This window comes from Garra rufa, chromosome 3 (genome assembly GCF_049309525.1).
Source record: "Garra rufa chromosome 3, GarRuf1.0, whole genome shotgun sequence".
Taxonomy (NCBI): Eukaryota; Metazoa; Chordata; class Actinopteri; order Cypriniformes; family Cyprinidae; genus Garra; species Garra rufa.
This window is the reverse complement of record NC_133363.1, coordinates 39808304-39830148: the sequence shown is the minus strand read 5'-3', so window position 1 is coordinate 39830148 and position 21845 is coordinate 39808304. Positions and strand designations below refer to the sequence as shown.

Genomic DNA, 21845 nt, shown 5'->3' with positions numbered 1-21845 from the left:
GCGGGACAGTCCGTCAGCGGTCGTGGGTCAGGGCCTGTACAGTATGATATCTTAATAGTTTCATAATTTAGACGGTTTAGGTTTTTTGGGGGGTAAAAAAAGGAGTTAACAGATTTTTCAGATTTTTATTATAGTATGGTGGTTGTGTCCACACACTGCTAAGACATATTTAGATGCAAACACCATGTAAAAGTGAATTTTGCATCCGATTGGTTCCATGATAATGCTGAGACACTGCTGTCCTGAAACTGCTTTCATCTAACCATTTGTATTATTGTTGTACTGAAAATGTTGACCACTAGATGGCACCCACACTCAAAAAATCAGTACTAGGCAAAACCTCACTGCTGTTGCAGTACAACAACAACAAAAAAATGTTATAAAACCATTTCTATTTTCATCTGCTTTTACTCTGTGAAAGTGTTTCTACGTTTAGACTCATTCACAGTTGTGAATTATAGCCAATATTTACAGTTAATTTTCATTTCTAACTGTTTGAATAAGCATTGCCTATTGTAGTAATGTTAGTTAATGTTCTTAATGAAAGTTATGGTAGATTTGTATGTGCTGGGGATCTCTGGGTTGTATAATAGTCTGGTTGGGGGTCCATGGGCCTTAAAAGGCTAAAAGCCCCTGGATTATAGCATTGAGCAGAGGAAGCACTGAGATCTTTTCTCAGGCTCAAGAGAGGGTCGTTTGAGAAGAGCAGAGGATAATTCCTCTCTTTGTTAGGTACCCTGACACCACTGTGTCTCTGCCAGTACTGGTCCTTTGTAGGCATCTGATACCTGTCAGCTGCAACATCAAACCTATCGACAAAAATACTCAGAGATGGGATCATACGGAAAGAGAATATTTTAATATTGCTAATAATTGTTAAACACTTTCCACTTGATTATAATTTAAATAGTGAGCAGAAAGAAACAATGTACTTGATCCGAAAAGTTTTAGAACACCTGGAGTATTAGTCATGCAGGACTTTTTGTCCTCCAGCGAGATCATTTCCTGTACCCTTGAGTTTCATAGAGCTTGGCTTCCTGAGAGGAGTTATCAAGCTAATATTAACACAAGATCGAGAGATAGAAAGCCTCTGTTCTTTTTCGGACCACCCAGTACAAAAAAGGCACAGAGTAACTATTTTAATTAGGGCAGGGTAAAAAACTAAATGTATCAACTAAAATGCTTTTAACATGAATTTAAACAGTTTTTCTTTTGCATTCACATTCACATTTTTTTTCATGTCTTTCCCACAGGTTTGTACATGCTTACTGTGTATATATTTTCAGTGAACTGTAAGGTCATATGTAAGAGTGCAGAACAGACTGTTTAAACCATCGTGCTTATCCAAACTGAGACTAGTATTTGATTCTAGGGAATTTCTCTTGTCTTTCTCTCAGGGTGGGAATGTGTTGACCTCTGCTAGACTCTCTCTCCCATCCATGGCCAGTAGAACCTCTTTTCCTGAGGTCACAAATGTTACCAACTACCTGTGAGTATGAATATGACTGTGTTTGAGGACATTGAAACAATGTTCTTAATCACTATTTTTATCTTGTCGTCCAGTAAAAACATTTTAATGTCCCTAAAATAAGATAAATATACACCACTGAAAACACACTACCATTCCGAGGTTTTATGTCAGTAAGATATTCTTGAAAGTCTTTTAGGCTCACCAAGGCAGCATTTGTTTAAACAAAAATACAGTAAAACTGTAATTTTATGAATTATTATTACATTTTCAGATCTTTCTATATTTTAAAATCTATTCCTGTGATGCAAAGCTGAATTTTCAGCAGTCATTACTCCAGTCTTCAGTGTTACATTTTCCTAAATAAATCATTCTACTATGCAGATTTGTGGCTTAATTTCTTTTATTTTCAGTCTTTAAATCTATTTTTTTGAGAAACTATTATTATTTTTTCGTTCTTTTTTTGATGAATAGTTAGTTATCGATAGAAATAAATCTATTTATAAATATAGAAGAAATAAGAACAATTTTGTAATATTTTTTGAACACATGGACTATTTTAACTATGTCCTAACTACCTTTTCGGGCCTTGAAAGTGTCAGTTGCGTTGCTGTCTATGCAGGGTCAGAAAGTTCTCGGATTTCATCAAAAATATCTTAATTTGTATTCCGAAGATGAACAAAGGTTTGGAGCGACATGAGGATGAGTAATTAAGGACAGAATTTGTATTTTTTGAGTAAACTATCCCTTTAAAACTTTTGTTATAAACGTAATACTGAATACATCAAGAAAATGTATTTTGTTTCAAAGATGTTTAGACAACACAAGTCTAAACTTGTTTTTAAAGGACATTTTTTGGATGTGTGTTAGTGTGTGCAGGGACAGAAGAAGACATTTTGTGCATATCTGTGGCGTAAGTATACATGTGTTTACATGCATGTTGGTTCCTGTAACTATCTGTGTCTTTGTGTGTGATCCCTCAGGAGAGAAAATGGCAGTGGGGTGTGTCTAGACCTCCAGGTGATTGACACCGTGCCAGGAGCCAAGATAGAAGAAGAGCTAGAGACACATCATGTACTTGCTGGCAACCTCTACAAACCCAGGAGACGGGTATAGATCTTGCCACACACTCACCCTCTCACTGTTAAGAGCTCTGATGCATTATATTGCATCACTGCATCATTGTGTACAATGTTTTTGCTTCTGTTGACCTCTCCTTCTCTGTTTTTGCAGTACCAGTCCCACTACAGTCGGCACTTCATGACAGTAGATGAAAAAGAGAGACAGGACAGGGAGGTGTTCCAGAGGAATATGCGCAACCGTCTGGAGTCCTTTAAATCCACTCGCTACAAGCGGCACAAGAAGGACCGCAGTCAAAAAAAGGCAAGGGGGCATAATTGCAGCAAAACCCACTTATGTTGAGTTAGCTATACTTGAGGGAGGCCAAGGTAGGCTAAGACAGACAAGCCTATGTGTGTGTGTGTGTGTGTGTGTGTGAGGTCAACTGCCCAAAGGCAATGTAAAGACATGGTTAATTTTTGTAGTTACTGGTATGTGTCATGAGTGATGACTTAGTAATGTGTGTGTGTCTGTGAATGAGCATGTGCAAGTGCATGATAAAAGTGTGAGGGAATATTTGTGACCCTGGACCACAAAACCAGTCATAAGGTTAAATTTGACAAAACTGAGATTTATACATCATATGAAAGCTCAATAAATAAGCGTTTTATTGATGTATAGTTTGTTATGATAGGACAATATTTGGCTGAGATACATCTATTTGAAATCAGAAATCTGAGGATGCAAAAAAATCAAAAAGACTGAGAAAATCACCTTTAAAGTTGTCCAAATTAGGTTCTTAACAATGCATATTACAAATCAAAAATTACATTTTGATATGTTTACAGTAGGAATTTTACAAAAAATCTTCATGGAACATGATCTTTACTTAATTTCTTAATGATTTTTGGCATAAAAGAAAAATCTAAAATTTTGACCCATACAATGTATTTTTGGCTATTGCTACAAATATACCCCAGCGACTTAAGACTGGTTTTGTGGTCCAGGGTCACATTTCAAGAATTCATTACCATTTCTAAATTAAAACTGTCCAACAGCGACACCAGCAGGTAAAGTTACTGTCTCTTTCGCCTCCCCTGAGCCCATTGAGTTTTAACAGACTCCCTAAAGTGTGTGCGGTGGGTTTAGTGGGGGGTATTTGAGAATTAATGGGGGAAAGTCACGTGAGAGGAGGCAATGACTCTATCATGATATGATTGGATATGAGTGGTTATGATATGAAGCTGTCAATGAAAAAAATGAATAAAAAGTAAATAACTCACGCACTTACATACAGTTGAAGTCAAAAGTTTACATGCATCTTGCAGAATCTGCAAAATGTTAATTATTTTACCAAAATAAGGGGGATCATACAAAATGGATGTTATTTTTTATTTAGTACTGACCTGAATAAGATATTTCACATAAAAGATGTTTACATGTAGTCCAGAAGTGAAAGTAAAGAATTTATAAAAATGACTCAAACAGCGTTTTTTTTTTTGTTTTTTTTTTTGTTTTTTTTTTTTGTTTTTTTGATAGCTGTTCAGGAGTCCCTTGTTTATCCTGAACAGTTAAACAAAATACTTCAGGTCCCACAAACTCTTTGGTTTTTCCTTTACAACAATGATTTCTGTAGCTTCTGAAGGGAAATACTAAATGAAAAAAATATGGTATTTAGGCAAAACGAGAAAAATGTACACACCTTCATTGTGTTTAAAAGTTTTCACCCCCGGCTCTTATTGCATGGTTTTTCCTTCTGGAACATCAGTGAGTGTTTGAACCTTCTGTAATAGTTGCATATGTTGTCCTCAGTGTGAAAGGACGGATCTCAAAATTATACAGTCATTTTTGGAAAGGGTTCAAATACACAAAAATGCTGAAAAACCCAAGAATTTGTGGGACCTGAAGGATTTTTCTGAAGAATAGCAGGCAAAAAAACCTTTGTTTTACTTTATTGTTTTACAGCGAAAAGGGTCAGATGCTAAAGAGCAAGATACTAATGACAAACCCAGACGAAATGTCAGCTGGCAAGACAAAGGTTGGTTGTCAAATTAACTTTTAATTAAGCTATGTTTTGCTACATCAAGTTCCCAGTGTATTGTGTGTAACATATATGTGTCTTCAGACCCAGTTGTGGTTCCAATGGCAACTGAGGAGGATAAACATGATCCTTCTGAACCAGATAAAGATGATGATGTAGGCATCACTTTTGTGGCTCGCAAAACACCAGAAACACCAAAGGAGAGACCAAAATCAGGTGAGATTTGAACACAATTTTAAAAGAAAATATGAGAACTGATTATTTCCTATTCCCAACACTTCTGTCTTCTTGTGTCTGTTTCTGTACTTTCAGTACCAGCTGCACTGGATGTTTGTCAGAGCCCGGTGCAAGCTCCTCCATCACCAACATGTGGAGAGAAAAACCTCCCGTGGAAAAGTGGCATGGGTTCCCTGCCTCCCTGCGTGTCGGTGGAGGCAACTAAAATTATCCCTATAGACCTGCAGCAAGCTTGGAACCAGAGCATCTCCTCTCTGGAGAGTCTTGCTTCTCCTCCAGCACCTCCGGAGCCTCAGCATCCACGTGTTAGCGCCCTCTCGAGGCTGGGAGGACCCCTGCGGACCCCTGCAAAGGGAAAAAGTGTTGGTGGTGTCGGTACAGGATCGGGAAGTAATACAGGTTCCCCAAGTTCAGGGCAGTTCAAGTTCCCTACAGGGAAGGAGGAAGAGGAGGAAGGTGCCCTTTCTCAGCAACAGCAGGAAATGCAGCCGCTAATGTCGACGTTGAGGCCACCGCCACCACCACCTCCACCACCTGCCGCGCAATCCGCCGGAAAGAGAAGGAATCCTTGTGTTTATCTTAGAAGTTTGGTGACAGTGCCACCTTCTGGTGCGGAGCCACAAAGCAGGAAGCCGACCCAACTGTAAAATCACTTCCTGTTTTATCTTTTTAGGATCCTCAATCACCTTTACTGCAGACATTTACCTCCTCAGGCCAGACTTTGTTTTTTAGAAAGTCAGTAAATTCCTTTCTAAGAGACTATTAATTTGTTTTTCCTTTTTAGCGCTAATAGGTGGGTTTAGAAATGGTTGGAGTTTGCTGAGGGTCCATTCCTTTGTGTACAAGGCAGTTCCTTTCACAGTTTGTTAGTTTTAAGTGATCTGTATTATGTACAGTTGAGGTCAAAAGTTTACATACACCTTGCAGAATCTGCAAAATGTTAATTATTTTAACAAAATAAGAGGGATCTTACAAACTGCATGTTATTTCTTTTATTTAGTACTGACCTGAATAAGATATTTCACATAAAAGATGTTTACATATAATCCATAAGAGAAAATAATAGTAATAGAATTTATAAAAATGACCCCGTTCAAAAGTTTACATACACTGGATTCCTAATACTGTGTTGTTACCTGAATAATCCACAGCTGTGTGTGTTTTTTTTTTTTTGTTTGGTAATAGTTATTAATGAGTTAAACTGCCTGCTGTTCAGAAAAATCCTTCAGGTCCCACAAATTCCTTGGTTTTTCAGCATTTTTGTGTATTTCAACCCTTTTCAACAATGACTGTATGATTTTGAGATCCATCTTTTCATATGCAACTATTACAAAAGGTTCAAACGCTCACTGATGCTCCAGAAGAAAAAACAATACATTAAGAGCCAGGGGTGAAAACTTTTGAACAGAATGAAGATGTGTACATTTTTTCTTATGTTGCCTAAATACCATATTTTTTTATTTTTATTTAGTACTGCCCTTTAGAAGCTACAGAAGATACTAACATGTTTCCTGGAAGACAAAAAAAAGTTACATTTACCCTGATCTTCAAATTCCAAAAATATTCACCCCCTGGCTCTTAATGCATTGTGTTTCCTTCTCGAGCATTGAGCATTTGAACCTTCTGTAATAGTTGCATATGAGTCCCTCAGTTGTCCTCATTGTGAAAAGATGGAAAAAACACAGTTATAGATCATTCAGGTAACAACACAGTATTAGGAATTCAATGTAAACTTTTGAACAGGCTTATTTTTTTTTATAACTTCAACTATTATTTTCTCTTGTGGACTATATGTAAATATCATTTATGTGGAATATCTTATTCAGATCAGTACTAAATAAAAAATAACATGAATTTTGTATGATCCCTCTTATTTTGGTCGAATAATTAACATTTTGCAGATTCTGCAAGGTGTATGTAAACTTTTGACCTCAACTATACCTCTGCATTTGTGATTGTCAAAATGTACAACTATTGAACATATATAAGGCTAAACCACATTCCAAGAGCCTCCCGGGTGCATCTGTCCAACGGTGTTTTCATTAAACTGTCCTCCCTCACTCATTTACTCAGATGAAAGAAAAGAAAACCACTTAACTTATCTTCAAATCTGCAGGAAAGAGTAATACTGAGGTCTTCCCTTTGCAGACTGGGATGACAAAGTAACACATTTCAGAGGTTATGGCCACACGTCTTCAATCACAGCCATATTTTTATATCTAAAATATGCATAACAAATCCACACCCACAGCACAAATAATGACAAATAATCCACGATGGTAGTCATCAGGAGCATTTATGCTGTGTACAGGATATACGCTTCTATGCAGCACATTACCTGTTCTCTGTTATTGTGTTTTGGCAAAAAAGCAAGGTGTGTTAATTTATTTTGTATTTATGTATCATCTTCATGCCTTTAATGCTTTTGCTTTCTGAACAACATGGTTTTGTGAACCTGCATTTGAGTCCACAAAGCTATACATAGCTGTTTTAATAACCAAAGTGTAATGGTAATGTTTATTATTCAATCTTTGTCTGTCGTTACTTAATTTTATGACACTATATTTAGAATCATGAATAATCAGATTTTATGTGTTTAATCAATAGTAGGGGCCTAGAAAACTGTCTCCGTGTAAATCTTGTCCCTAATAATACTGTAGGTCTGATGTGATGCAAAACAACAATGCACAGACTCATCTATATAATCTTATGCACTTATTTTAATAAGGTTAAGCTTGATCAACCGTATGCAGGCACTATGACTTGGAGATGGATGTAAATTTTGTTTCTAAAATTGCTTTTAATTTGTCTGACAATGACACGTCATATCTTATGTTGACTCTCGGTCTGTTGCTCTTTAACACGTCTTCATACCATACAGTGGAACAGAATTTAGGTTTTGCACTTTATATTGAAAGCCATTTAGCATGATTGTACCTATGGTGTTGTTGAAGCTGCTGTCCCATTGTTTCGTATTGCTGTGTAATTCTGTGTATGTATGACGATTGTTGTGCCTTGACCTGGGAGGGACAGTGGTCGATGTTAAGAAAGAGGCCTTGTTGATCTTTATTGTGCCTGTTTTAACTTGAACTTGTCGTGTTAGCAGAAAAGTTGCCCCGGTCATTTGACCCTCCTTGAAATTGAATTGGAATTATCCACACATTAAATTCTAATACAATTCAATCTCTTTTCTCCCATATGTGTTTATTTTTGTAGGCATCTGTATTCGTGTCTATGTGCCAAATATTGACTTCGAGTAGCTTCCTGGAATAAAGTTAACATAAGTTATAAGACTTATGTCATCATTTGATGTTAATTTACCTTTCTGATATTTATTCCAGAATACAGTCTGTGTCATATTTAGCTGGTCTCAGCTGGTTTTTCATCCATTTAGGTAGATCCTCAGGAGGCCCAGGGAAGAGAACCTTTTGGTGAATAATGAAGTTATATGCCCCCTTTAACCCAGGAGTCCCTGTGGTTTAGGCAGGCCTTCCCTAGACTGCCCTCAAAAGCCTACAGCGCATTTATGTGCTAATGTGCCATTTTCCCTTCCTCAAGCCCTGAAACAGATCTCAGCCAGCGATGAAGTCACTGGCGAGAGAACAAAAGTTCGATTTGAATGTGGGGACTTTAAACCGATTCCACCAAGTGATTTTCCCACCTGACTAAATATCAGCGTTTTCTGGTTTTGTCCCTCAGAAGTAAAGATTTCTCTGGTCGTGTTCATAAATAACTGTTTCTATGGGCGCTTTAGGCCTTGTTGAGTTTTAGAAATTAAACTACAAATTTTATTTGTCTGCTCGCATTCAACGGAAGACGTGAAGGTAGGAATCTGTTTCTATCCTTAACTGTTATTCTCCTGAACCAACAAATGTAATTTCCAACAAATGTTAGATTATGTATTGAGCTAAATAAGATTATTTAATGGAAGTGGTGAAAATGAAGTACATTTTTACATTGTTTTCCTGTGATGTTATTCATAGCTAATTTATATACCTTTTGCAGTAATTTGGCCAACTTACAGTTTTAATGCAAATAATGCACAATAAAGTGTCTTTTTTTTTTTACCTCAGCAGAATCTTTATTGACACTGTTACCTACTACTAACAACTTTTTATAGTTATAATACAATATAAATGATGATACCACAGGCAAGGGGTGTTCTTAACCGTGCTAAAATCATTCTCTCAATGCTTACTGCCATGCAATTTTAAAAGTAATGCATTGCAATATTGAGTTACTCCCTAAAAAAGTAACTAATTACGTTACTTAGTTACTTTTTATGAAAAGTATTGCATTGCGTAACTTTTGCGTTATTTTTTAAATCTGGGCAGGGCTTGCTTGTTTGTTTTTAATATAAAAAGGTCTATTTTTGGCAAATGTAAAAGCCTTTTTACACCAAAAGCCTCAAGCTTAAAAAGTAATTTGACATCTGTACAGTAGACCGCAGAAGAAAAAATGTTAACTCTTCAGCAATTAAAAAAAGGAAAACAAATGTTAGACTATATTGAGTAATTTTGGCTTATTAGTATGGATAAATTGGATCATCGAAGGTCGGCAGCAAAGACATTGGTTAATAAAATGGGATTAAATACATAAAGGATATTTGTATTATTTAACATATTCAATTATTGCAGTTTTGCATTGAATTTCACTGTTTTTATAAATTTTGAGGAATACTGTATCTGTTTTTTTTTGTGTGAGTGAGATGATTAATGCATGTTCACATTTATTCTAGAACTAAAGTAACTCAACATGGGGACAGGAGAGGTTTTAATCAAAAAATGGGGGAAAAACTGGCGTTACTTATTTGAAAAAGTAACCCAGATATTTTCCTGTCAATTAAAAAGTAATGCGTTACTTTACTAGTTACTTGTAAAATTATCAGGTAACTTGCCTTACTTGTAATGCGTTACCCCCAACACTGATGATAATAGACACTACAGTGTTAGAAAATACTTAAAACGTACGATCAATTAAACATTGATTTTTAAAAATAATCATTTACATTCTTCCGCCAAGTAATATAGGTCGCTGTTCAGCGACGTATTAGCAGCATACCCATACCTACTTTGCGCATTGATATTGCGACAGCTGCTTCGGACGAGCAGCATCCATTCGGAATGTGGAGATGAAACCATCCGTTAAACGTTGTAACGTATTAAACAACAAGTTTTAATCGTTAACTAGCAATGTAGCTAGTTAGGATTACAGAAGTTGCACTTGTTTTGGATTTTTGTCAACTTGTCGACTTCTGTTTACCGTGTCACCTCAGGTAAGGTTAAAGTCATCACATGTTGTCAATTAAGTCACACAAAAAAGACCTCAGTTCATTAGTTACAGCGCAGCGCTTCACGTCTGATGAAAGAAAGAAAAAGCAAATGAAAAGTTATGTGTGACACATAACAATGTGCAGTAAACGGTGAGATAATTGCGCTACAAATTAGTGTGTTCATTAGTACGTTAATAAATGTACGATAAGTAAGGGATAATGTACAGGCTGCCTGTACATTATCCCGCTTATTACACGGCTACTTGCCACATAAGGAAAAAAACTGGACATGAATATGAATTTGAAACCTTTTATTGGCATATTTGTTTTAAATTAACATTTTTATCCTTCCGCCAAACGATATAGTACCACGTGACTAACATTCAAACTATGTACGTTAGTAAGACAATTTAAATAGATTAATGTCGAAATTTTCCATTGTTAATTGTGGTTGTCCAGTGTTTGTCACAAGATGGCGCCAAACGGTAATCTTTGTTGGCACGGAGGGATTTTTAACATACAAGTAGTACCGGCTATGCGTTATTACTTTGGAGCGGTGATTATTTGAAAAGAACGAACCTGCAAATGTCTCAACTGACCAATCAGAATCAAGCATTCCAAAGAGCCGTGTAATAGTTTGAATTAAAATACCAGTTTATAACATCCAGCAGGAGATTGCTGACACCGCCTCGAACACTAATGTTCACGCCAGCTCTTATAAAATGAATAGTTTCCATGGATCTAGTATTTGCATCTGTTTTTGATGGCTGAATCAGGTCTCCTCTAGATGGCGCTGTCAGGAAAAATAGGGTTCTAGAACTGCGGTCCTAAAACTGCAGCCTCTGCTTGTGCAAGAAGATCACGTGATGATTGCCCAACTATAGTGGTAAAAATGTGATACTTCCTTTTGGGTGCAGTGACTTGAAAATCAAGCATGTAGCGTTAGTTATGTTAAGTCTGCTAGTGCTAACTGAAAATGTGGTTGAAGAAGCCACAAGCTCTTGGGACTCTTGTAAAGGTGTGGAAAAGTGCCTGATAGGTGATTTGGAAGAATGTAATTGGAGCTCTTTAGGGCAAAGGACACAGACTCAATCAGGAGCCATAATTCTCAGACCACAGAGGCCTGTTAGAGGTGATTAACTTGTACATTTGAAAATTGTTTCCATTTGTTGGCAGTGCCTTGTCCTCCACCCCTGTAATGATGATGGCAAAGGCCAAATTCAGTTTCTCCTTTTATGACACACTGTTGCTGCACACCAGGTTTTTCTTGTTATATGATATGCAGCAGTCTCTCTATCAACTGTGTTTGCATTTGTGCACGTTCTGTTAAAGTACAGTCATTGAAAAGCACAAATATGATTTACAGCACGCCCACACCTTTTGACAAATGAATTTCTATGTTGTTTTTTTTAATGACTTTTCCAGTTCATGGTGGGTAAAGTTTTTTTTTTCTCTCCGTTTTATGGATTATTCACAAAGTAGTAGCTATAACAGTTAATTAATTGTTTTTTGTTATTAATATATATATATATTTTTAAATTATAAATACAATCACAGACTGTGGGAAATTTGGACTTACCATTAAATGTCAGCAGACGCAAAGTAATTTTGTGGTATAAAAAAAAGTCCGGAGGGTGTTCCAATTTTCATTTTTCCTTGAACTTCTGATGTAATTAACCTACCTGGCAGGTTATCTAGTTTGCAGATAACTTTATAAAATCACACTAATTAAAGGGTGTGAGAATATGCGTAATTATATGTGTGTGAGATAGAAGTGCAGATAGGAATAAATGATATTTCCAGACTTTTACGGCTTAAAACAGTATATTAAATATATTAAAAACAAAAACATAATATATAATATCAACATTTTCTGAAAAGGAATCTTGTGGACTGCTTCCTATGGAACCCATTTTCCACCACTGAATAATAAAAAAAAAGGTTATTGCAAATTTTTTTCTCACAATTCTGACCTTTTTCATTGCAATTCTGACTTTTTTCTCATGATAGATATGAACTCACAATTGCGAGTTATAACATCCAAGTTTGAGGGGGAAAAAAGACTGATATTGCAAGTTTACATCTTGCATTTGCAGTTCTGACTTTATTTCTCAGTATTGCGAGTTTATATCTTACAATTCTGACTATAACTCCCAATTGTGAGTTTATATCTCACAATTCTGACTTTATAACTCACAAATGCGAGTTTATATCACGTAATTCTGAGAAATAAGTCTGATTAACGAGTTTATATCTCGCAAATTCTGACTTTATAACTCACAATTCCGAATTTATATCACACAATTCTTAAAAAAATCAGAATTGCGAGATGCAAACTCGCAATTGTGAGGAAAAAAAGTCAGAATTGTCAGATAAAAAGTTTCAATTACCTTTTTTTATTTATTGGCAGAAATGGATAGCTTCCTTGGATCTTGGTTGGTTATTTATTTTTATTTTATGTGATTGATAAATGAACTGCGTCTCAGACTCAGTGCTAGGAAAAACATTTTTTGTGGCTAAAATGAATCCCCAAAATTTTCAGGGCACATTTGATTCCATTGGCAGCCTGCAGATGGTGTGTTTCTGGTGCACATTAAACTGATCAAAGCAGCAGTGGTGTGTGGAGCTCACAGTAGCTGCCATCCCTTGTGCAGGTCCAAGAACGAAGCTATTCTTTCAGGGCTTAATTGTGGGCCTGTCCGGGGTAGATTAGAGGGCAGTGTTCATACAGCTCAATCCTTATTGGCCGGGTGAAAATTGTTCCCCCGGGTGGAAAACCTGCTCACATTCTTAACAGACACTTTGCATTGTCACTGTGCAGCAGATCATCCGATATCTGACTGATCTGTCAGTGGGACCTCCAAACCGAGAACAGGAATTTTCCATGTCAGGCTGGAGCGCTAGCTAATTAGAGCACCAAAAGTTCTGTGAAATGGTCCCTTCTGGGTAATCATTTGTGTTTTTCTGGAACAGTGTGTTATATCACAAACATATTTCTTTTCATGGCTAGCATGGAGGTTTTGCCATCCCGTCTCTTCCATTGATAAAATAGTAATGGCTTGCTGTGCCAGAACATTAACAATTAATTGAGATGTCAGTCTTGTACAAATGTGTAAATTGAAAATGATTCACAAAACAAAGTAGAGCTATTATAAAATATGTTCTGTGATTTTAAAAAGCACAGCCCATGGCCATTTTATGCCCTGACTACTCTTTGTAGATAATAACTACCTTTTTTTGGCTTCAGTTTGTTTTCCAGCAAGTGTGTGCTTGCTGGATAGGAGTCATTTCTTTACATTGCACAACTGTCTGCTCATCCCCAACCCTTCCAACAAGAGCTATAGAGATTGAGCACACTTTAGATTCAGAAGACACACTGTGTGTTTCTATCTGTCTGTCTGTCTGTCTATCTTGGTTCTTAATATTTACCTAGGAACAGATTCTCAGTAGATTGTATATCACAAGGAAGTTATGTGTGTGTGAGGTTAAATGGGAAAAATGTCATTTATAATTTTATTTTCTATTGAATCAGCTGAATGATAGAATCTGGCATTTCCACAAAAGAACATTGGATTAAATCAAAAGTAAATTGTCAGTTGAGAAGGAACTGTGTGTTACATTTTGTACATTTGAGCTGGTGATGTGGTGAATTATTAGGTGTTTTTGAATATGAATTCATATTTTGAACTGTAAGTGGCTTGAAACAGGCCTTTGGTTTTTACTGCAACACGTACTGTGCATGTGAATGTTAATTGTTGTTTTTCTTTCTGCATATTTGAAAACTTAGTCACATGACTTGTGATTGTAGAATATGGCTGTAAATAAGGCTTCTTTCCACAGTAGTGTGTCTGTCTTAAGTCTTCATTTGTCTTCCAGAAACTTTACACTGTTAGTAACATCTGAAGTCTAACACAATGGTCTGTAGACGTTGTTCTAACGCGTTTAGTTTGACGTTAGTTGTCATTTATGGCTGTCAGGCTGTAATCAGCCAGATCTCATGCACCGGAACTATGCTAAGAATGCGTTTATGTTTTCTCCTTTCAAAAGTGTCTGATTACATAACTGTGTAACAACTGTGTTGAATACAGTAGGTGGGTATAAGTTAGGTGTATGAGTCACAAGAACACCGAAGCATGTTTTGTTGTGTCAGTGTATAATAGTTTGTTGTTTCTTAATCTACTATGTATTAGACAAAATTTGTGTGAGTATTGAAGCTGTGCTTTAAAGGAGAAGTTCACTTGCAGAATAAAAATGCCCAGATAATTTGCTCACCCCTATGTCCTTCAAGATGTTCATGTGTTTCTTTCTTCTTTCTTTCTTCAAGGAAAACATTACAGGAATTTTCTCCACATAGTGGACTTCTATGGGGATCAGTGGTTTGAAGGACCAAATTGCAGTTTCAATGCAGCTTCAGCTTCAAAGGGCTCTACACAAACCCAGCCGAGGAATAAGGGTCTTATCTAGTGAAGCGATTTGTAATTTTCTTAAAAAAAAAATTGTTGTTTTACCTTTTTTGTAAAAACGTTTGATTTTCTTTGCACGTTCTCTTTGTAAACACTGGGTCAGTACTTCCGTCTACATCACTCGTGACCTTTTCAACATCCTTACATAATGCGCAAAGTCAGGCTGTTGCAAGACCAGCAATTGTAGTTAAAAGTATATCAAGTTTTAAGGTTTTTTTTTAGAAAATGGCTGATCGTTGCGCTAGATAAGACCCTTATTTCTCAGCTGGGATTGTGTAGAGCCCTTTGAAGCTGCATTGAAACTGCAATTTGGACCTTTAAACCATTGGCCACCATTGAAGTCCACTATATGGAGAAGAATCCTAAATTTGTTTTCCTCGAAAACCTTAATTTCTTTGTTAACTGAAGAAAGGATGGTGGTGAGTAAATTATCAGGGAATTGTTTTGTCTGGAAGTGAACTTCTCCTTTAAGCTCTTATGCACTTTCAAACCAAGCAGCTTTATATTGGTAATCACTTCAAATGTGTGCGTTAAAACTTCTGAAGACTTGAATCCAATGTATCCATATGGGGAAATAATGTCCCTCACATACGCCTATGAAATTTCAAGATAAATGTGACCGGGCCTTTGTTAGCAAAATCATTAAAGTGACCGATTTTCAGAACTCTGTGTTTGAATTCATTCAGCAGTGGAGGATAAGAGCCTCCAGACATCAGACGTGGTTTTCTGAACATCACCACAAACAGTGTTGGGTGTAACGCGTTACAAAGTAACGCGTTACTGTAATAATATTACTTTTATCAGTAACTAGTAGTGTAAGGCATTACTCGTCTGAAAATTGTAATATTATTACAGTTTTCCCGAGCTAGTTACTTGCGTTACATTTGCCAGTAGCACCTTCATCACACACAAGGCACACGACAACACAGAGAACAAAAGGGAAGGGGAGGGGGCGCGAATGGAACAGTGATTGGTCTGGGTTTGGCACGAGGTATCATTAAATTACCATCACCGATTGGTCGACACCCGGCAGCCAGCAGCAGAGCGGCACTTGCAAATAGAGACCTGCAAACCCGCGGGACCCAACGCAACAGAGTTCGGCGCGGGACAAAACTTGATGGACAAGTGCGTGTGCTGGTGCGGGCGGGTAGAGACTTTTGTGTGTGTGTGTGTGTGTGTGTGTGTGTGTGTGTGTGTGTGTGTGTGTGTGTGTGTGTGCGCGCGTGCGGGATGCGGGAAAATAAAATGATTCGCGGGACTCCCGCAATATAGAAATATCTAAACATAAAATATCTAACAATAAATAAAAAAATGTTATTCATCTATTGCACAAAAGCAGCAAGAACAACATATGATTAGTAAGAGCAAGAATATGGTTTCGATTTAAAACTTGTTTGCAGCATGAGCATGTAGCCATCTGTTGATTTTTGGAACGCATCTCCAATCAATGGTGTTAAAGATATAATTCACTCACTGCTCAAAAGTTTTGAACAGTGCTGAATATTGCGTGCTTACGAATCACAACACACGTAGACCTTTATGAAAGATTAATTGTGCATAATTTCCATTGTGTTATAAGAGCTTTATGAGATCGCGTATGCACGGATGCACGCAGTAGTCATGCTTTTTTGTTAAGAATAACAGTTTTTTTGTGTAAGAAAAAAAAAATGTAACTAGTAATATAACTAGTTACTTTCTCCAGGGAGTAATAAAGTAAAGTAAGGCATTACTATTTTTGAGAGTAATATGTAATATGTAATATATTACTTTTTTGAGTAACTAACCCCAACACTGACCACAAACTTGTAGCAGACAGCCAAGTGAAGGTTAGGGGTGTAAAAGTTTAGTATGTTATACCGCTCCATAAAAGGGTCTTTGTCGCACTGGAAAAGTCCTGACTCTTGCACCTTATGTTTTCTTCTTCCATGTCTGTGTTGGTTTTTAGAATTCATATTTGAGTGTGGTACTTAAAGGGATAGTTCGCCAAAAAAAATGAAAATTACCCCATGATTCATTCACCCTCAAGCCATCCTACAGTAGGTCTATATGACTTTCTTCTTTCAGACGAATACAATCGGAGTTATATTAAAAATGGTCCTGGCTCTTCCAAGCATTATAATGGCAGTGAATTGCGGTTGAGATTTTGAAGCAAAATACAGTGCATCCATTCATCATAAAATAGTACTATACATGGCTCTGGGGGTTAGTAAAGGCCTTCTGAAGTGAATCGATGCATTTAAGAAAAATATCCATATTTAAAACTTTATAAACCATAATCTCTAGCTTCCACATTTGTCACTTCTCACCGGAGCTTACGCTATACCCACGTCCTTGTCGACCACAATTCACTGCCATTATAAAGCTTGGAAGGGCATGGACATTTTTTAATATAACTGTTTGTCTGAAAGAAGAAAGTCATATACACCTAGGATGGCTTGAGGGTGAGCAAATCATGAGGTGTTTTTTTTTATTTTTGGGTGAACTATCCCTTTAAATAACACTGAGATGACTAAAGTCTTCAGTCATGTCTATAGAGACCCCAGACAGGAAGCACGCTTCACACTAGATCATGACAGTGAATCTCTCATAATGTAAAGACCACATTCTAATAAGTGTTTGGGTGTTGTTGCGAATCCGAAGTAAAGGAGAAAAGCAGGACAGTCTCGTGCCATCTGAGACCCCCTGTCTAAGTTCAGACAGCCCAGTTGTCGGCACCGTCCACCATGATGAGCGCCCTGAGTATTCTAGTGTTTTACAGAGTGAGAAACTGAGTAGATTTAATGTGTGTTATGTCTTCTCCAGACCAGCTTGTGCCATCACTCATGTTTCTCTGCAGTAGCTTAACTCCGGTTGAAAGAATAAGCATATATACAGTATAGTTCAAAAGTTCGGGGGCTTTTTTTTTTTTTTACCGAAATTAATGCTTTTATTCAGCAAGGATGCATTACATTGATCATAAGTGACTGAATACATTTGTAATGTTAGAAGCGATTTTTATTGTAAATAATGCTGTTTTGTTGAACTTTCTATTTATCAGAGAATCCAAAAAATATTAAGTAGCACAAAAGTTTTTAACATTGATAATAATAAGGAATGTTACATGAGCACCAAAGACCGTGTTGCACTGAAGACTGGAGGAATGGCTGCTGAAAATCAAGTCAAAAGTTTACATACACCTTGCAGAATCTGCAAAATGTTAATTATTTTACCAAAATAAGAGGGATCATACAAAACCATGTCATTTTTTATTTAGTACTGACCTGAATAAGGTCACACAGTTACCTGAATGATCCACAGCTGTTTTTTTTTTGTTTAGTTATAGTTGACCTTTGAATGGTAGTGTATACCGGTGTTTAATACATACACAAATCGGCAAATGCATTTCGAATGGAAGTCATAACAGGACATGAACTTAATGCATGCAATAAAGCAGAAAGCAGTAGAAGAGCATCTGGGTTGATGTTTCCTGCCTGTATTGAGTTCAAATGACCTTTAGCAGAAGGATTTTAGTAATACGTCTGTCTTAATTCAGTCTTTAAGCAGGCTTGAACAGATCTAAGAAAAAACCTTTGTTTTTCACCCTTTGTGTCTGTGTCACATCCACACCTTTTGTGGGCAATTTCTGTTGACATAAGAGGCGGGTCAACCTGCTCCGCCAGAGTTCGAACACTTTCCATCCGTTTTGCGATCCATCAAGTGCACGTCTTAGTTTTGTTTACACCATAAGCTAAAGGGGGATCTATTTTGAACTACACCAGGCTTGTCTCTGTTTGTAATGGCTAGGGTTCTTTCTCTGACATGATGAAGACTCAACATGATAGATGCACTAAAAATGATTCTGCAGAAATGCAGGAAGCGAATATGGAAAACTTGATGCATTGGTTTCTACCAAAAGTAATTTTTCAGAAAGCATCAAAGGTACAAAGTCGAATGTTAAATAACATTCTGTTCTTTATATTTTTACTTCATTACCATTTATTTTCATTTGGCACGGTTTCCATCCTGCAGCCTGGAGTGTGACGGCAAGTGTACTTTAGGGCTGTTTTGTTAAGGGTTGTATATCAGGATGTCTTATGCCTGCGAACATTTCCAAAGACCACAAGCTGTATGCCGTAATTTGAGTATGAGTATGTTCCACTGGTTTCGGTGCAAGTTTTTTGGCTCGGCTGTATGTGCGTGGGTGGTTGTGAAAGGCAGTGCTCGCCGTGTGTTTGTGAGGTAACTCTTATTGTAATGTCAAAGTCTTCACTACTCAGACTGCTTAGATAGGAGAGTCTCACATGCTCCAACAGGCAGATTTGGGAACAGTGTGAGGAAATGGAGAAAAATAAAGCAGATTACTCTCCCTGAGAGAGAGAGAGAAGGAGAGAGAGGGAGGTTTTACAGAAGGGAAAGGGGAGGAGTTTTTCTCGGCTGAGTTAGCACTGTGACAGACAATCTCAGTGTGTGTGTGTGAGTATCTCACAGGGTGTTTTGGTTTTTCTCTCACATGCTGTCAGCATTACCATGGAGGGTCTTCGGAAACTCGCTGTTTTGTGATAAGCGTGATCCTGTAGGACTGAAGACTCTGGATCAGTGGAGAGCTGCTGTAGTCGTAAAAGCGCGGATCTACTAAAGGTAGGTGACATTTAGTTTCTCTGTCTCTTTCCACCTGTCTCTGGAATTCTGCCTGTCCATTCACTCAGCCTGCAGTCACAGCTCTCCATGCCTGAGCAAGTCATCCTGACAGTTTCTTTCCCCCATTTTTCTTCTGTGTGCCTTCACTGTGTCGTTCCCTCCTTTTATCTTTGAACTAATATCTTATCTTGCTCTAAATAACTTGAACTTCAACTTTAAAAAAAAAAAAAATTGCAAATTGTAGGTATTGCAACTGTTCACCATTCTACCTACCCCCCATATTAACTGACAAAGACTTTTGACATTTTTTGTCAACTTTAACAAATAACAAGTATTATTCTCCTAGATCAGTGGTTCTTAACCTTTTTGACTCCAATGCCCTTCATTGACCACAACAATATTTGGAAGACCCCATGAAGTTTCCAGTTGGTCATGGTTCACTAAATAATGATTTTTTTTAAGAAAAGTTTTACCTACTTTTCTAACTGATAAAATATTTTAGAATTTGGCAACTAAAAATGTATATCCATTATAAAACATTTTTGGATTTTATTAACTTATGTGACTTTTCTGTGTCTAAAATGGCACTTTTTAAAATTAGGTTACGTTTTTTAGTTGTTTTAGCTTAATTTAATGCGTAGCTAGTTGCATAAAAGACTAGCCTTAAAAGGTAGTCATCTAAATTTTTTTTAAGACTGGTCATAATTTGTAATAATTAGGTTACATAAAAATGATTAGTTCAAGTAGAATCCAGAAAACAAGACTCACACTTTAACTAACTGCTAGTTGGTTAAAGCAGCTGGTCCCTGTTTTGTCTTATTTTAGATCATTTTAAGTTTGGTGAAGTCCCGGACACCGGGCCCCTGGGGCCAGTTGCATAAAAGGTTAAGACTAATCTTAAAAATTAGTCAGCTATTTTTTTTTTCTTTAAGACCAGTCATAATTTTTTAAAATTCAGTTACATAAAAATGTAGATTAGTCTAAATTGAATCCAAAAAATTAGACGGATTATCCTTTGGCTAACTGCTGGTTGCTCAGACTAGTTCTTAAGATACTGTCTTAACATAGAGGCTAAGTTTATACAACTGGCCCCTGGTTGAGAACCACTGATTTATGTAACGTTGAACCATACTTATACTTTGAAAGTGTTTGTTTGGTACTAATATAAATTTAATTTTAAACATAATTTTGGATTTAATTGGCTGGTTTCACAGACAGGGCTTAGACTAAGCCAGGATTAGGCCATATCTCAATTAGAACTTTAAAGTCATTTTTATAAACATTACTGGTGTGCATCTTTAGACAAAACAAGGGCACTGACATATTTCAAGATGAAACAGTGCAAGTTTCGTTCAGTTGAAACAGCTCAGACTTACATTTTAGTCTGGGACTAGGCTTAAGCCTTGTCTGTGAAACCTGGGGCAAATGTATGTGTAAACGTATTTTTGACTTCATATTGAGAGTGATAGGCAGCATTAGTGTTGTGCTGGAATGTGTGTGTGTCTGTGTATAGATAGATGCCTGCACGGCTCAGTATTTTTGTTTTAAATAGCCCTGTTAAGACTTTGTGTGCCGTGACTGCGATGAGTTCACACACCATTAACCTCACACACATAAAGAAGACCGTACATCAGCTGGGTCAATGAGGAGTCCAGATGAATGGCTGTTGAACTTTTGGACGTGGCAGGATGAATGTGACTTTGTTGATTTAATAGCGCTGCAGCCCCTGTTTGACACCTCGGTCTGATGGCGCGTAATATACACCGGCCTTGCACTCTTAACAAAGCATAGGAGGCCTGAACTGAACAAATTCTTTTGGGTTTTGGATTCTCATCGTCATCTGTCTGCTATGTAGCACAGCTGATGCCAAAGTAGGCAGAGTACACTGTTTTTTATTTCCCAAGAATAGCCACTCAAGTCTGAACTGACAAGCGTACGTCCCCCCACCAGATTCATGTTACCCTGGACTGAGCCCTTTTGAGGTTCAGCTTGTATTTGTATGTGTTTTAATGCTGATTTATTTTTTGAAATGATGGATTGCCCCAGATATGAGAATCAAATCATTAAGAGGGTCAATTGGTGAAGGTTTGCTATTTTGAATTATCTTGAGACCCCTTTGTGAACCCTGTTCTAGTGTGTGTACAGTGTGGTGCCGTCACGGCTGGGTGCGTCTATGCACTACAGCTGGACCTGAAGGTACAATGTCTGACCCAGAGGGCAGTGAAAGTGTGGGAAACATACCCTTTCTGTCTCTCTGTCCAGCGGACATCTTTTCATCACTCCAAAATGAGGAATTAATCTTATGTGCAGCACTGAAAATATGTTGGAAAGTGATATATAAGTCGTACTCAGTGAGAAGTACACTACCAGTCAAAAGATTTTGAACAGTAAGATTTTTAATGTTTTTAAAGAAGTCTTTTCTGCTCACCAAGCCTGCATTTATTTGATCTAAAATACAGCAGAAGCAGTAATATTATGAAATATTTTTACTATTTAAAATAACTGCTTTTTATTTGAATATATTTTAAAATGTAATTTATTCCTGTGATCAAAGCTGAATTTTCAGCATCATTACTCCGTCTTAAGTGTCACATGATTCTTCAGAAATCATTCTATGCTGATTTGCTGTTCAAGAAACATTTATTATTATTATTAGTATAATTTAAAATCAGAATCAGAAAAAGCTTT

The 21845-nt window shown here is 37.0% G+C and overlaps 1 protein-coding gene across 1 annotated transcript in view; it reads left to right on the top strand.

Moving 5' to 3' along the window:
- slc9a5 (solute carrier family 9 member A5) overlaps positions 1–8084 on the top strand; it is a 39132-nt gene extending 31048 nt beyond the window's left edge. The window contains exons 11-16 of the mRNA XM_073836083.1: positions 1398–1489; positions 2452–2578; positions 2702–2851; positions 4493–4565; positions 4653–4784; positions 4881–8084. Of these exons, the coding sequence (XP_073692184.1) occupies positions 1398–1489; positions 2452–2578; positions 2702–2851; positions 4493–4565; positions 4653–4784; positions 4881–5452 (1146 nt within the window). The 3' untranslated portion in view covers positions 5453–8084. The remainder of the gene's footprint in view (positions 1–1397; positions 1490–2451; positions 2579–2701; positions 2852–4492; positions 4566–4652; positions 4785–4880) is intronic.
- Positions 8085–21845: the final 13761 nt, after the last annotated feature.